The sequence below is a fragment of the Rhinoraja longicauda genome, chromosome 8, assembly GCF_053455715.1.
Source record: "Rhinoraja longicauda isolate Sanriku21f chromosome 8, sRhiLon1.1, whole genome shotgun sequence".
Lineage (NCBI taxonomy): Eukaryota > Metazoa > Chordata > Chondrichthyes > Rajiformes > Arhynchobatidae > Rhinoraja > Rhinoraja longicauda.
In genome coordinates, this window is record NC_135960.1 from 69411300 (window position 1) to 69425924 (window position 14625).

The 14625-nt window shown below is 49.4% G+C and overlaps 1 protein-coding gene across 1 annotated transcript in view; it reads right to left on the minus strand.

The window, feature by feature from the left end:
• Nucleotides 1–14625, minus strand: part of lrp2a (low density lipoprotein receptor-related protein 2a) — a 210335-nt gene that overhangs the window by 17244 nt on the left and 178466 nt on the right. Inside the window, exons 68-72 of the mRNA XM_078404632.1 lie at nucleotides 14294–14514; nucleotides 8954–9133; nucleotides 5561–5680; nucleotides 4493–4580; nucleotides 1389–1456 (exon numbers count right to left, since the gene is read on the minus strand). Coding sequence (XP_078260758.1) covers nucleotides 1389–1456; nucleotides 4493–4580; nucleotides 5561–5680; nucleotides 8954–9133; nucleotides 14294–14514 — 677 coding nt within the window. The remainder of the gene's footprint in view (nucleotides 1–1388; nucleotides 1457–4492; nucleotides 4581–5560; nucleotides 5681–8953; nucleotides 9134–14293; nucleotides 14515–14625) is intronic.

Here is a 14625-nt window from a genome sequence, read left to right on the forward strand (position 1 = left end):
CATTTCTGATCAAGGGAAGGGATTCCCAGTACTCGCTATGTGGATTGGAACCATGAATATGACCCTAGTTGTGCAACAAATAACAAGCAAAGCATTTCCATCCTTATTCATCGACTTCCACTCATGGCTTCTCCAAACCACAGAGGGTCATTCATCATGTATGGTGTGACCAAAGTTTTCACCAAAATGAAACCTGTAATCATTTATTGAAAAGCCCTTCACTGGGTTTATTCGACTTTAGAACACAGCAGGGACACAGGCCCTATGGTCCACTAAGTCCTTACCGACCAGCGACCACCCTATATGCTAGCACTATCCTACACACTAGGGACAATTTACAATTACACTGAGGCCAATTAACCTACAAACCAAAAATGTCTTTGGAATATGGGAGGACACTGGAGCACCTGGAGAAAAACCACACGGTCTTCATGGGGAGAACGTACAAACTCCACTTCTAAAATGCTAAAAGCTAGATTGGTTCATGGCAGCCAATACCGTTGCATAAACTTGTATGGTGTACCTTTTGTCTACAAAAGACCATTGGTTCTATCATATCTTCTCTATCTTTGTATTATTAGCCAGCAAAATCAAGTTTCCCACATGCATCTCCAGCCTCCAGACCTACCTGTTCCGCTACCTAGAGTATAGAAACATAGAAACATAGCAACATAGAAAAAAGGTGCAGGAGGAGGCCATTCGGCCCTTCGAGCCAGCACCGCCATTCATTGTGATCATGGCTGATCGTCCACAATCAGTAACCTGTGCTCAACTTCTCCCCATATCCCTTGATTCCACTAGCCCCCAGAGCTCTATCCAACTCTCTCTTAAATTCATCCAGTGATTTGGCCTCCACTGCCCTCTGCGGCAGAGAATTCCACAAATTCACAACTCTCTGGGTGAAAAAGTTCCTTCTCACCTCAGTTTTAAATGGCCTCCCCTTTATTCTAAGACTGGTTCTGGACTCCCCCAACATTGGGAACATTTTTCCTGCATCTAACTTGCCCAGTCCTTTTATAATTGTATACATCTCTATAAGATCCCCTCCCTCTCATCCTTCTAAACTCCAGTGTACATATGGTATACGCTGGTAAGCATGAGCTCCAATTTTCCACTGTTCCTCGACTTTTCTCAGTATCCCGTCAGGTTTTCTGCCCCCCCTCATACATTTGCCATCCCCGATTTCAGTGATTCCTGTACGTTTTTGGAATGTGGGAGAGAACTGGAGCACCCGGAGAAAACCCACACAAACTCCGTACAGACAGCACCCGTAGTCAGCATCCAACCCGGGTCTCCGGCGCTGTACGGCAGCAGCTCTACCCGCTGTGCCACCGTGGCCGAGTTATGAAATGCTTAAATTAGCTGAATATTATTTGTTTAATAAATACCTGTAGAGTGTCGCGATCCCTGGGATTTTGCTATTTGGCAATACCTTCCCGCATATCCATAAGGACACCTGCAGAAAAGATCATGTGTAAATTAAAACATTATATTTCCCCCTTTCATGTTGCTGTGTGTTTTCAATTTGAGAAAAGTTACCGAATTTCTAGTCATAGTCACAGAGTCATAGAGCACAGAAACCGGCCCTTCGACCCACTGCCCATACCGACTGTAGGAGCCATTTGTGTTTATTAGATATCTTAGCATATTATATTATTATTTTGTATCCTGCTGTATTATTTTTGGACACTTGGGGGTTGTCGTGAGATGAGTCCATATATGGGCATATGGGTTTATTCACAAAATGCTGGAGTAACTCAGCAGGTCAGGCAGCATCTCGGGAGAGAAGGAATGGGTGACTTTTCGGGTCGAGACGGCGTATATGGACGCGGAGGAGCCAGAATTAGGAGTATAATTGGGAATGCACTGACATAATGCTTCAGACACAAAGGAGCCGTGGCTAGATACAATTCTTACCAAATCTACGACTGTTTGTATCACTACTTCAATAAACAACTAATTAAACTGAAACGTGGTGAAGATCTCTCTGTTGTTTGCGTCAAGTACTATCACTCCACTCCTCCGTCAAATGGCAAGCGGAGACGGCTCGGTGAGAAGAATCCAAGTTGCCCTAACACCAACCAAGGTGCCTTACCTAAGCTGGTCCCATTTGCCCGCATTTCGTGTACATCCCTCTCTCCACCTACCTGTTCAAGTATCTTTTAAATGTCGTTACAGTGCCTGCCTCAACGACCTCCTCTATAGAATCCCATGGAGGGGTATCAAGAAAAATTGTACAAGGTTTAAATAATGCGGAAAATTTACCCAGAGTACAGGAATCAAGAACCAGAGGACATGGGTTTAATGTGAGATGGGAATGATTTAATAGGAACCAAAGAGACGACTTTTCACACAGAGTGGTGGGTGTATAGAACGAGCTGCCAGAGGAAGTACTTGACGCAGTACTAGATGAATATTTGGACAGGTACATGGACAGGAAAGGTTTAGAGGGTATGAGTAGAATTGAATAAATTGTAATAGCCAAGTATGTATACATACAAGGAATTTGCCTTACAGTACAGAACTTTATTGTCATTCGGTACATATACCGAACGAAATTACAGCAGTCGCAGAACACAATAAAAAAGAAAAGAACACAGGACACACGACCCCAACACAAACATCCATCACAATGACTCCAAACACCCCCTCACTGTGATGGAAGGCAACAAAACTTCCACTCTCTTCCCCCCCGCGCCCACGGACAGACAGCTCGACCCCTACCGAGGCGACCGACCCGCACAGCCCCCGCAAGGGGATGGAAGGCCCCGCAGCCGAGCCGCACCGGGCGCTGCTAAGTCCCGCAGCCGAGCCGCACTGGCGATGTTAAGTCCAGCGGCCGAGCCGTGCCGGCGATGTTAAGTCCAGCAGACGAGCCGCTTCGGGCGATGGAAAGCCCCGCGGCCAAGCCGCACCGGGCGCTGCTAAGTCCCGCGGCCGAGCTGCGTCGGCGATGTTAAGTCCAGCGGCCAAGCCGCACCGGGCGATGGAAGGCCCTGCGGCCGCGCCGGGCGCTGAACCGTTCCGCGGCTGAGCCGTGCCGGGCGATGGAAGGCCCCGCGGCCGAGCTGCGCCGAGCACTGTTAGGTCCCGCGGCCGAGCCGCGCCGGCGATGTTAAGTCCAGCGGCCGAGCCGCGCCGGGCGATGGAAGGCCCCGCGGCCGAGCCGCACCGAGCGCTGAAACGTCCCACAGCCGAGCCGTGCCGGGCGATGGAAGGCCCCGCAGCCGAGCCGCGCCGGGCACTGTTAGGTCCCACGGCCGAGCCGCGCCGGCGATGTTAAGTCCAGCGGCCGAGCCGCGCCGGGCGATGGAAGGCCCCGCGGGCGATGGAAGGCCCCGCGGGCGATGGAAGGCCCCGCGGCCGAGCTGCGCCCCGGGGAAGAGACCTAATAAAAGAAAGGTTTCCCCCACCCCACCACCCCCCGCCCCACACATACACAGCCAAAAAAACAGAAACAAAAACCATCCCAACACCGACACACAAACAAAAAAAAAAGGAAAAAAGACAAACAGACTGCCAGCGAGCCGCAGCCGTTAGGCACAGCCACACATGACCATTTCATTCTTCACATGTTTAAATTATAATGTTTTATTCTTTATTGTTTACTGTATGTCGTGTTGTTACTTGCCTTGGTGCTTTGCTCGCAAGTAACAACACGACATACAGTAAACAATAACGAATAAAACATTATAATTTAAACATGTGAAGAATGAAATAAAATACCAGAGCAAAAGGAGGCTACAGACTTTTGGTTGTTGAGCAGAGCTACTGCTCATGGAACAAAGCTGTTTTTTATGTCTGGCTGTGGCTGCTTTGACAGTCCGGAGTCGCCTTCCAGAGAGAAGTGCTTCAAAGAGTTTGTGGCCAGGGTGAGAGGGGTCAGAGATGATCTTGCCCACTCGCTTCCTGGCCCTTGCAGTGTACAGTTCGTCAATGGGGGGAAGGTTGCAGCCAACAACCTTCTCAGCTGTGCGAACGATGCGCTGCTGCCTCTGGATGTGGTGCTTGGTGGCTGAGCCAAACCAGACCATGGTGGAGAAGGTGAGGACAGACCTTCTCATATAAGACCTTCTCAGATATGAGTTGGTCCCATATGGACAAATGGGACCAACTGAGATGGGGCACCTTGGTTGGCATGGATGAGTTGGGCCATTGGACCAGTTTCCATGCTGCATGACTAAGACTCTCGAGCAACCTCGCAAGGAAAGGGGCTACGGTAACATGAAGAGAGAGAAATGTACACATGAGGAACAGCGGGGGATTCTGCAGTGCTGCTGCCACTGTATCGAGCATGAACAGCGGGGGATTCTGCAGTGCTGCTGCCACTGTATCGAGCATGAACAGCGGGGGATTCTGCAGTGCTGCTGCCACTGTATCGAGCATGAACAGCGGGGGATTCTGCAGTGCTGCTGCCACTGTAGCATTGTACAGTACTGCTGCCACTGTATCGAGCACGAACAGCACTGTGTTTCTGCGGCCTTCAACTTACGTGCACTTTGTTGTGTTTCCTTCGAAATGACACACCCCCTCATTCCTACACTTGCAAGCGGGTGGCATGGTTTGCTTCGACTCAATGGCTGTAGAGATGAGAAAACATTCAGGGTTAAAATCCATCCCTGACAAAACAAATAAAAGCACCCTGTCAGTGAGAACCATTTTCCCAAAGTAGAATAGGCTGCTATGGGGTCAGGTGTCCAAATGCGTCGGCAATAATGCGCATTAGGGTGGTCAGGGAAGATGAGGTACATTCCAGTCTGAAGAAGGGTCTCGACACGAAACATCACGCGTCCATGTTCTCCAGAGATGCCGCCTGACCCGCTGAGTTACTCCAGCACTCTGTGTCTGTCTTTGGCGTATATCAGGTACAGGCAGCTGGGATGAAATGAATCCCTTGAGTGTAGAGAGTGCAGGAGTACGCTTAAGAGGCAAATCGGGAAGGTAAAAAAGAGACACGAGCTCGCTCTGGCAGGGGAGATTACGGAGAATCCCGAGAGATTTAACATTAGACTTTCAGCCCACTGAGTCCGCGCCGACCTGCGATCACACGAGCACTATCCTACACACCAGGGATAATTTGCAATTTTACCAACGCCAATTTGCCTACAAACCTGTACGTCTTTGGAGTGTGGGAGGAAACCAGAGCACCCGGAGAAAACCCACACGGTTATGGGGAGAACGTACAAACTCAGTACAGACAGCACCCATCGTCAGGATCGAGCCCGGGACTCTGATGCTGTAAGGCAGCAGTTCTACCGCTGCGCCACTGTGCCGCATGTAAATAAGTGTATTAAGTGCAAAAGAGGTGGGAGAGAATAGGGCCCCTTCAAGAGCAATGAGGTTGTCCCTGTGTGGAGGGACATGTGATGGGCGAAGAGTGAATGTTTCTCACCTCTGTTTACTGCTGAGAAGGATGGGAATGCCAAGGAATTCAGGGAAGCTAACAGTCATGAATTGAAAAGCGTGGAGGTGCTGGAAGCACGAGAGGCGGGGGTGGTGCTGGATATCTTAAAGCGCATGAGGACAGACAGCGAGGAAGGGGTTGATTAAGTGCACGTACCTGCATCGCATTCAGAGTTACTGCGGTCTAGGAAGTGGCTTCCCTGTGGACAAGCACAGGTGTAGCCTCCTGGTGTCAGCAAACACAGGTGGCTGCAGAAACCCTTGCAGCGGTTAGGCACTGAAAAACAAATCCAAGTTGAAAACAAAAACCGTAATCCAGCATTTTTAAAATATCCATTGAGTTTCGTGTGGATTATAATAATCGCGTGTACCGAGATGGTTTGGTTGAGTTCAGTTTAGTTTATTGTCACGTGTAACAAGGTACAGTGAAAAGCTTTCTTGTTGCGTGCTATCCAGTCAGTGGAAAGCCTATATATGATTATAATCGAGCTGTCCACAGTGTACAGATGCAGAATAAAGGGAATAACGTTTACTGCAAGAAAAAGTCCGATTAAAGATAGTCTGAGGGTCTCCAATGAGGTGGATGGGAGGTCAGGACCGCTCTCTAGTTGGTGAGAGGGTGGTACAGTTGCCTGATAACAACTGTGAAGAAATCTCCCTGAATCTGGAGGTGTGCATAAACTAATTTCCTTCTTCGTCATTGATATCCGGCCCACCACGGAGGTGTTGGCTGCAAACTTGTGGGTTCACTTGGATTGGGATTTGGCTGCACCGTAATGAGTGGATAAAGATTCATTTAATTCAAACTAGCAAAAATAATTGTGAAAGAAGCTTCAGATGCAGGAAGGTGCTTTCACATTAGGCCGGGACGCTCCCGGCACGCAGGCCCAACTCCACCGCCATGGGCCGTCCTCAGAGTACCCGCCCTCTAGGCCTGGCAGGCCCACCGCGGTCATCAGCGGGACCGGGGAGACCGCGCGGTCAGGGGACCTGGTGGTCGGGGAGACGTCGCGGTCGGGGAACCTAGAGGTCGGGGGACCTCGCAGTCGAGGGTACTTCATGTTTGGGGGGACCCCACAGTCAGGGGGACCTCGCGGTCGGGGGACCATGTTTGGGGGGACCTCTCAGTCAGGGGGACCATGTTTGGGGGGACCCCGTGGTCGGGGGAACCTTGCGGTCGGGGGGACTTCATGTTTGGGGGGACCTCGCGGTCGGGGGACCTCGCGGTTGGGGAGACGTCGCGGTTGGGGGACCTAGAGGTCGGGGGTCCTTGCGGTCGGGGGGACCATGTTTAGGGGGGCCCCCGTGGTCAGGGGACCTCGTGGTCGGGGTCATCGTGGTCAGGGGGACCTCGTGGTCGGGGGACCTCGCGGTTGGGGAGATGTCGCGGTCGGGGGGACCTAGAGGTCGGGGGACCTTGCAGTCGGGGGGACCATGTTTAGGGGGGCCCCGCGGTCAGAGGGACCTCGAGGTCGGGGGGACCATGTTTGGGGGGACCCCGCGGTCAGGGGGACCTCGCGATCAGGGGGACCTCGCGGTCGGGGGACCTCGCGGTCGGGGGACCTCGCGGTTGGGGGGACCTCACGGTCGGGGGGACCATGTTTGGGGGTACCCCGCGGTCAGGGGGACCTCGCGATCAGGGGGACCTCGCGGTCGGGGGGACCCCGCGATTGGTGAGTTGTCGCCCAAAAGCTCGCTGTCGGCGGAGTTGGGAACACACCCGTAGGCTTGGCATTCGGCATAAACGGGACACAGCAGGAGATGCCGGACACAAGGAGCAAGAAGGGTGAAGCGGGGTGATGCCTCCACCGCCTTCAGGTCGACTGCAGGAGACGTCCCGGGAGACAAAGACGGCCGGGCGAGGAGAGGGAAGGAGAGGAGAGGGACGTCGGTTCATGGGAACTGCTCCAGGACATCGAGCACGCGGGTCGACCAGACTATGGACTTTGAATAATGGCGCCAATAATGGCAATGCCCGCATGTGTAATACATGCAAAATGAATTTCACTGTGCAGTTGCATGTGTGACAAATAGTGCACTATTGACTATTGATTGACTATTGGCATTATGGAGAAAATAGAGGGCACCATACACTAAGTGGGAAATTAGTATGGGGTTGTTATAGTTTTGGAGACATACAGCATGGAAACAGGCCCTTCAGCCCATCTAGTCCATGCCAACCAAGGTGCCCCATCTAACATATTTGGACAGGTACCTGGACAGGAAAGGTTTGAAGTGCTGAAGTAACTCTGTGGGTCAGGCACACTAACACAATGCATATTTCTATCCAAGTCATTGATATAAATTGTAAAACATTGAAGCACTAATCCCTGTGGTACAATGTGTTTGCTCTTTAAGACTATGTAGAGTTCTGAATATAGTCAGCATCTTGGACATTGTGAAAAACAAAATAGGCATTCGTTCCACATTGTGTAGTCTTGAATAGAGTCATGGAGTGATACAACACGGAAACGGGTCCTTCAGCCAAACCCATCAATGCCCACCAAGATACCCCATTTACTCTCATCCCATTTACCCGTGTTTGGCCCGTATCTCTCTCAACATTAAGTTTAGTTTAGTTTAGAGGTACAGCGCGGAAACAGGCCCTTTCGGCCCACCGGGTCCGCGCCGACCAGCGATCCCCGCACATTAACATTAACACATATACCCACGAGGGACAATTTATACATTTACCAAGCCAATTAACCTACAAACCTGTACGTCTACGGCGTGTGGGAGGAAACGGAAGATTTTTTAAAGATTTTTTAGATTTAGAGATACAGCGCGGAAACAGACCTTTCGGCCCACCAAGTCCGCGCCGCCCAGCGATCCCCGCACATTAACACTATCCTACACACGATAGGGACAATTTTTACATTTACCCAGTCAATTAACCCACATACCTGTACGTCTTTGGATCTCAGAGAAAATTCACGCAGGTCACGGGGAGAACGTGCAAACGCCGTACAGACAGCGCCCGTGGTCTGGATCGAACCCAGGTCTCCGGCGCTGCATTCGCTGTAAGGCAGCAACTCTACCGCTGTGCCACCTGAAGTCTGAAGAAGAGTCTTGACCCGAAGCATCTCCTATCCTTCTTCTCCAAAGATGCTGCCTGACCCGCTGAGTTACTCCAGTACTTGGTGTACCTCTAAACCTTCCTTTCCATGTACCTGCCCAAATGTTGATGTTGTACCAGCCTCAACTACCTCCTCTGGCAGCTCGTTCCATACACCCACCACCCTGCGTGAAAATGTTGCCCCTTGGGTTCTTATATTTCCCCACTCACCAAATTTAACCAATCACAAGTATCAAGGGTTTTTGTCACTGTTTCTACAGGCGAAAGAGATTTAAAAAACTTAAAGTACAGTTTTGAACATTTTGTATGTGAGATTAGGATGAAACAATTGAAAGGTAGCAATGAATTCTCAACATATTGCCATCTGCAGAACTGTAGAAAAATAAGTGCGTTTTGAATATCATGGATCTTCAGAGTCTGAATGATTAATTGTACAATTTTTGGTTAAAACGTGGCCTTGGAAATAGGTTTTACCTGAGTGATCATAACGATTCTCCTGATAAATTCTGGCCTGGGTTAGCCACGGGTTTACTGTCAGTATCTTCATCTTATGTCCATTTCCAAATTTATCTTGTCTCCATACTTCTCCGTTGCCTTTCGATGTCCAGTACAAGTGATTCTCAAACACATCCAAGCTAAATGGGTTGCCGAGGTCTGGCAGAGAGAAAGCAAGAACACAATGTGAACGTTACAACTTCACCGGGTGGCACCGTACGATGGCAGTCTGTCTCGTCCTTTCCTTCTTTTGGTGTTTTTAATCTGTTGTTAAATGTGTCTTTACTTTGGTATTATGTGGGGGGTGGGGGAAACTTTTTTAAATCTCTTTCTGCGACGGAGATGCAACTTTTCCGTATCGTATCTCCGTCCGTGCTCCGGCCTAACTTTGTGGAGCCGACGGTCCCTTTGCTGGGGATCGACTTGGGGAGCTCCAACCGCGGGAGCCTGCGGACTTCACATCGTGGAGCTCACGGTCCCTTGGTTTAGGGATCGGCTTCGGGAGCTCCAACCGCGGGAGCCTGTGGACGTAACATCGTGGAGCTCACGGTCTCTTGGTTCGGGATTGACTTTGGAAGCTCCAAGCCACAGGAGCTTCGGCCGCCCCAATTGTGGGAGCTTCGATCGCCCCGACTGTGGATGGTTCGACTGCCCCGACCGCAGGAGAAAAGGAGGGAAGAAGCTAATACAATAGACAATAGACAATAGGTGCAGGAGGAGGCCATTCGGCCCTTCGAGCCAGCACCGCCATTCAATGTGATCATGGCTGATCATTCTCAATCAGTACCCCGTTCCTGCCTTCTCCCCATACCCCCCTGACTCCACTATCCTTAAGAGCTCTATCTAGCTCTCTCTTGAATGTATTCAGAGAATTGGCCTCCACTGCCTTCTGAGGCAGAGAATTCCACAGATTTACAACTCTCTGACTGAAAAAGTTTTTCCTCATCTCAGTTCTAAATGGCCTACCCCTTATTCTTAAACTGTGGCCCCTTGTTCTGGACTCCCCCAACATTGGGAACATGTTTCCTGCCTCTAACGTGTCCAACCCCTTAATAATCTTATACGTTTCGATAAGATCTCTCATCCTTCTAAATTCCAGTGTATACAAGCCTAGTCGCTCCAGTCTTTCAACATATGACAGTCCCGCCATTCCGGGAATTAACCTAGTAAACCTACGCTGCACGCCCTCAATAGCAAGAATATCCTTCCTCAAATTTGGAGACCAAAACTGCACACAGTACTCCAGGTGCAGTCTCACTAGGGCCCTGTACAACTGCAGAAGGACCTCTTTGCTCCTATACTCAACTCCTCTTGTTATGAAGGCCAACATATTGCCTTCTATCACAGTGGGGAATGGGGAGGAGCCGCTCTGTTGGATGTTTATGTCCATTTTTTAATGCAGTTGTGTGTCTTGTTGCTTTTTTGGTATGACTGTATGGCAAACCAAATTCCTCGTATGTTTTTACATACTTAGTTAATAAATTAATTACAATTACAATAGACACCTGCACGTCTTTGGAGTGAGGGAGGAAACTGGAGCACCCAGAGGAAACCCACGCGGTCGCAGGGCGAAAGGGCAAACTTCATATAGACAGCAACCATGGTCAGGATCGAACCCGGGACTCTGGGGCTGTGAGGCAGTAACTCTACCCCTGCACCACTGTGCCACCCCTAATGATGTAGTTGCACCCCATGGTCTTGCTGTTCTGTTACATTCCCCACTGCCATGCCACTCACTCGGTTTCATAAGGTCATAAGTGATAGCAGCAGAATTAGGCCGTTCGGCCCATCAAGTCTACTCTGCCATTCAATCATGGCTGATCTATCTCTCTCTCCTAACCCCATTCTCCTGCATTCTTCCCATAACCCATGACCCCTGTACTAATCAAGAATCTATCTATTCCTGACTTAAAAATATCAACTGACTTGGCCTCCACAGCCTTCTGTGGCATTTTTATGCACTTGTCTGAAATAAATAAGGGTGGCACGGTGGCGCAGCGGTAGAGTTGCTGCCTTACAGCGAATGCAGCGCCGGAGACTCGGGTTCGATCCTGACTACGGGCGCTGTCTGTACGGAGTTTGTACCTGTGTGGGTTTTCTCCGAGATCTTTGGTTTCCTCCCACACTCCAAAGACGTACAGGTTTGTAAGTTAATTGACTGAGTAAATGTAAAAAATTGTCCCTAGTGTGTGTAGGATAGTGTTAATGTGCGGGGATCGCTGGGCGGCGCGGACCCGGTGGGCCGAAGGGCCTGTTTCCACATTGTATCTCTAAATCTAAATCTAAAAAAATCTAAATTCCATCAACCATTCCTTGTCCTTTTAGTTGGTCCATATCCAGTTGTAACCACAGGCAACCTTCTTCACAGTCCACCGTACCACCAAGTTTGGTGTCATCTGCAAACTTACTAACCATGCCACCTTACTAACCGTCCCGACGCGAGGGCTTCGGACATCGGACCTGTCGGCAGCGGCGACTGCGGACGGTTCAACAGCCCTGACCGAGGGTGAACCAAGAGGAAGCTGATTGAACTTTATTACCTTCCATCACAGTGAGGAATGTGGAATCCGCTGTGGTGGATGTTTATGTTAAATTTTATTTGATGTGGCTGTGTGTCTTGTTGCTTTTCACTTAGTATGGCTGTATGGTAACTCAAATTTCACTGCACCTTAATTGGCACATGTGACGATTACATTGAATCTTGAATCTACATTCTCTTCCAAAATCCATTAGTTCTATCTACACGCGAGGGACAATTTACAGAAGCCAATTAACCTACAAAACTGCACATCTTTGGGATGTGGGAGAAAACCGAAAACCCATGCAGTCACAGGAAGAAAGTGGAAACTCTGTGCGGACAGCAACCGTAGTCAGGATTGAACCCGGGTCTCTGGCGCTGTAAGGCAGCAACTCTACCGCTGCGGGGAGCAGAATTGATGCATGTCAACCGGTGCAATAAAAATGAAGATATGCAACTGGTGTTAAAATTACATTGCCTTGTAGAATAAGAGTAAGAATGGCAAGAATATACAAAATGTAGGTACTTAAACTAGTCCCAGCCATAGTCATACAAACTACATGTACATAAATAAAGGCATCTTGATGTAGAAATTGATGTATTACTGATATTGTAACATGAATTTAATGGCATACTGGTTAAATAATTGGATTAATACCTAGGGTGGAATTGTTTGGAGAAAAGTGAGGAAGCAAAGAGGAAAATGGTTGACCTTTATTACCTTCCATCACAGTGAGGAATGTGGAATCCGCTGTGCTGGATGTTTTTGTTACATTTTATTTTATGTGGCTGTGTGTCTTGGTGCTTTTCACTTAGTATGGCTGTGTGGTAACTCAAATTTCACTGTACCTTAATTGGTACACGTGACAATAAATTGAATCTTGAATCGACATTCTCTTCCAAAATCTTGAAGGTGTGTGGGAGAGAATCAAGGAGTCAGCACTGATCCCTGGGACATGCCACAGGGTACAGGGCTCTAGGCTGATATACATTGAGTGATTCTCCCCGCTCTGTACACCTGGAGTTCCAACCAGCCAGTCTTGCTTACTGTTGAGCAAGGAACTGCAGACGCTGGTTTAAACCAGAGATAAACACAAAATGCTGGAGGAACAGCATCTCTCATTTCGCTTGGGTAGCTTACAACCCAGCGGTATGTACTGATTTCTCCAACTTCAAGTCACTCTCTCCATCCGTCCCCCACCCTAGTCATCCTACTAGTTTCGCTGTCATCCTGTCGAGTTTCACTCTCTGTACAACTCGTTATCACCTAACCCACAGCCGACAATGGACCAATGTGGGCTCTGCCTTTCCTTGACATCTTTTTTGATACTTTTTTTCCATATCTTTCATTCATTTAGAAACATAGAAACATAGAAAATAGGTGCAGGAGGAGGCCATTCGGCCCTTCGAGCCAGCACCGCCATTCATTGTGATCATGGCTGATCACCACAATCAGTAACCCGTGCCTGCCTTCTCCCCATATCCCTTGATTCCACTGGCCCCAAGAGCTCTATCTAACTCTCTTTTAAATTCATCCAGTGAATTGGCCTCCACTGCCCTCTGTGGCAGACAATTCCACAAATTCACAACTCTCTGGGTGAAAAAGTTATTCCACATCTAAGTTTTAAATGGCCTCCCCTTTATTCTTAGACCCCTCTGGATCTGGACTCCCCCAACATTGGGAACATTTTTCCTGCATCTAGCTTGTCCAGTCCTTTTATAATTTTATATGTTTCTATAAGATCCCCTCTCATCCTTCTAAATTCCAGTGAATACAAGCCCAATCTTTCCAATCTTTCCACTCATTTCCCACTCCCCTGACTCTCAGACTGAAGAAGGGTCTCGACCCAAATCGTCACCTATTACTGTTCTCCGGAGATGCTGCTTGGAAAAGTGACGTGAAGTACTGGCAACGGTATCAGAGCGTTTATGTTCAATGGAAATCCTTGACGTTGCTGTCCATTGGCAAGGCAACATTAGAGATTGTGCAAGGGAACATGATACTTCCCCAAAAAATGGACGATAATTCACAGTGTAATCTGCCTTCTGAAACAGTCAGATATTCCTTCAGTCTTCACACCACACGATAAAATACTTACACTATTTCAGCCGTAACTTGTCTCCCAATATTCACGGCAGATTATAGTTACTAACTGGGGATTGGAGTCCTCACATTACTATCTTTAGTATAGTTTAGTTTAGTTTAGGGATACAGTGTGGAAACAGGCCCTTCGGCCCACCAAGTCCGCGCCGACCAGCGATCATCACAAACACTAGCACTATCCTACACACACTGGGGACAATTTACAATCTTTACCGAAGCCAATTAAGCCACAAAACTGTACGTTTAGTTTAGTTTGGAAACAGGCCCTTCGGCCGACCAGCGATCCCTGCATATTAACACTATCTTACACACACAAGGGCCAATTTTTACATTTACGAAGCCCAATTAACCTACACAACTGTACGTCTTTGGAGTGTGGGAGGAAACCGAAGATCTCTGAGAAAACCCACACAGGTCCCGGGGAGAACGTACAAACTCCGTACAGACAGCACCCGTGGTCGGGATGGAACCCGGGTCTCTGGTGCTGCAAGGCAGCAACTCTACCGCTGCGCCACCGTGCCGCCCGTAATCAGGATCAAACCTGGGTCTGTGGGGCTGTGAGGCAGCAACTCTACCGCTGCGCCACTGTGCTACTCTGATCAGGGCCTCTCAATGAATGATTGCTCAGGCTGATTCCCCAGTGCAAGTGTTGGGAGGTCCAGTCCCCTGTGGGGAAGGGTGTCTGCACCAGTCTCACCTCCATTGATGACCACGATCCTGTCAGACCCATCAGGCTTCATGGACTCGATGAGGTTCTCCTTGGAGTCGCACCAGTAGATGCGGTCACTGTTGAGGTAGTCTATGGTGAGCCCCGTGGGCCAGCCCAGGTATTTGTCGGCCAACACCCGCCGATGCTGCCCGTCCATCCAGGCACTCTCTATCCTGGGCTCACTGCCCCAGTCCGTCCAGTAGAGCAGCCTGGAACAAGAGTTAACGGCACTGAACTAAACCTCGCCCCACCGGAGGTGCGGAGGGACTTGGGAATGCTGGTACAGGATTCCCACAAGGATCATTCGGTCTGAAAACGGG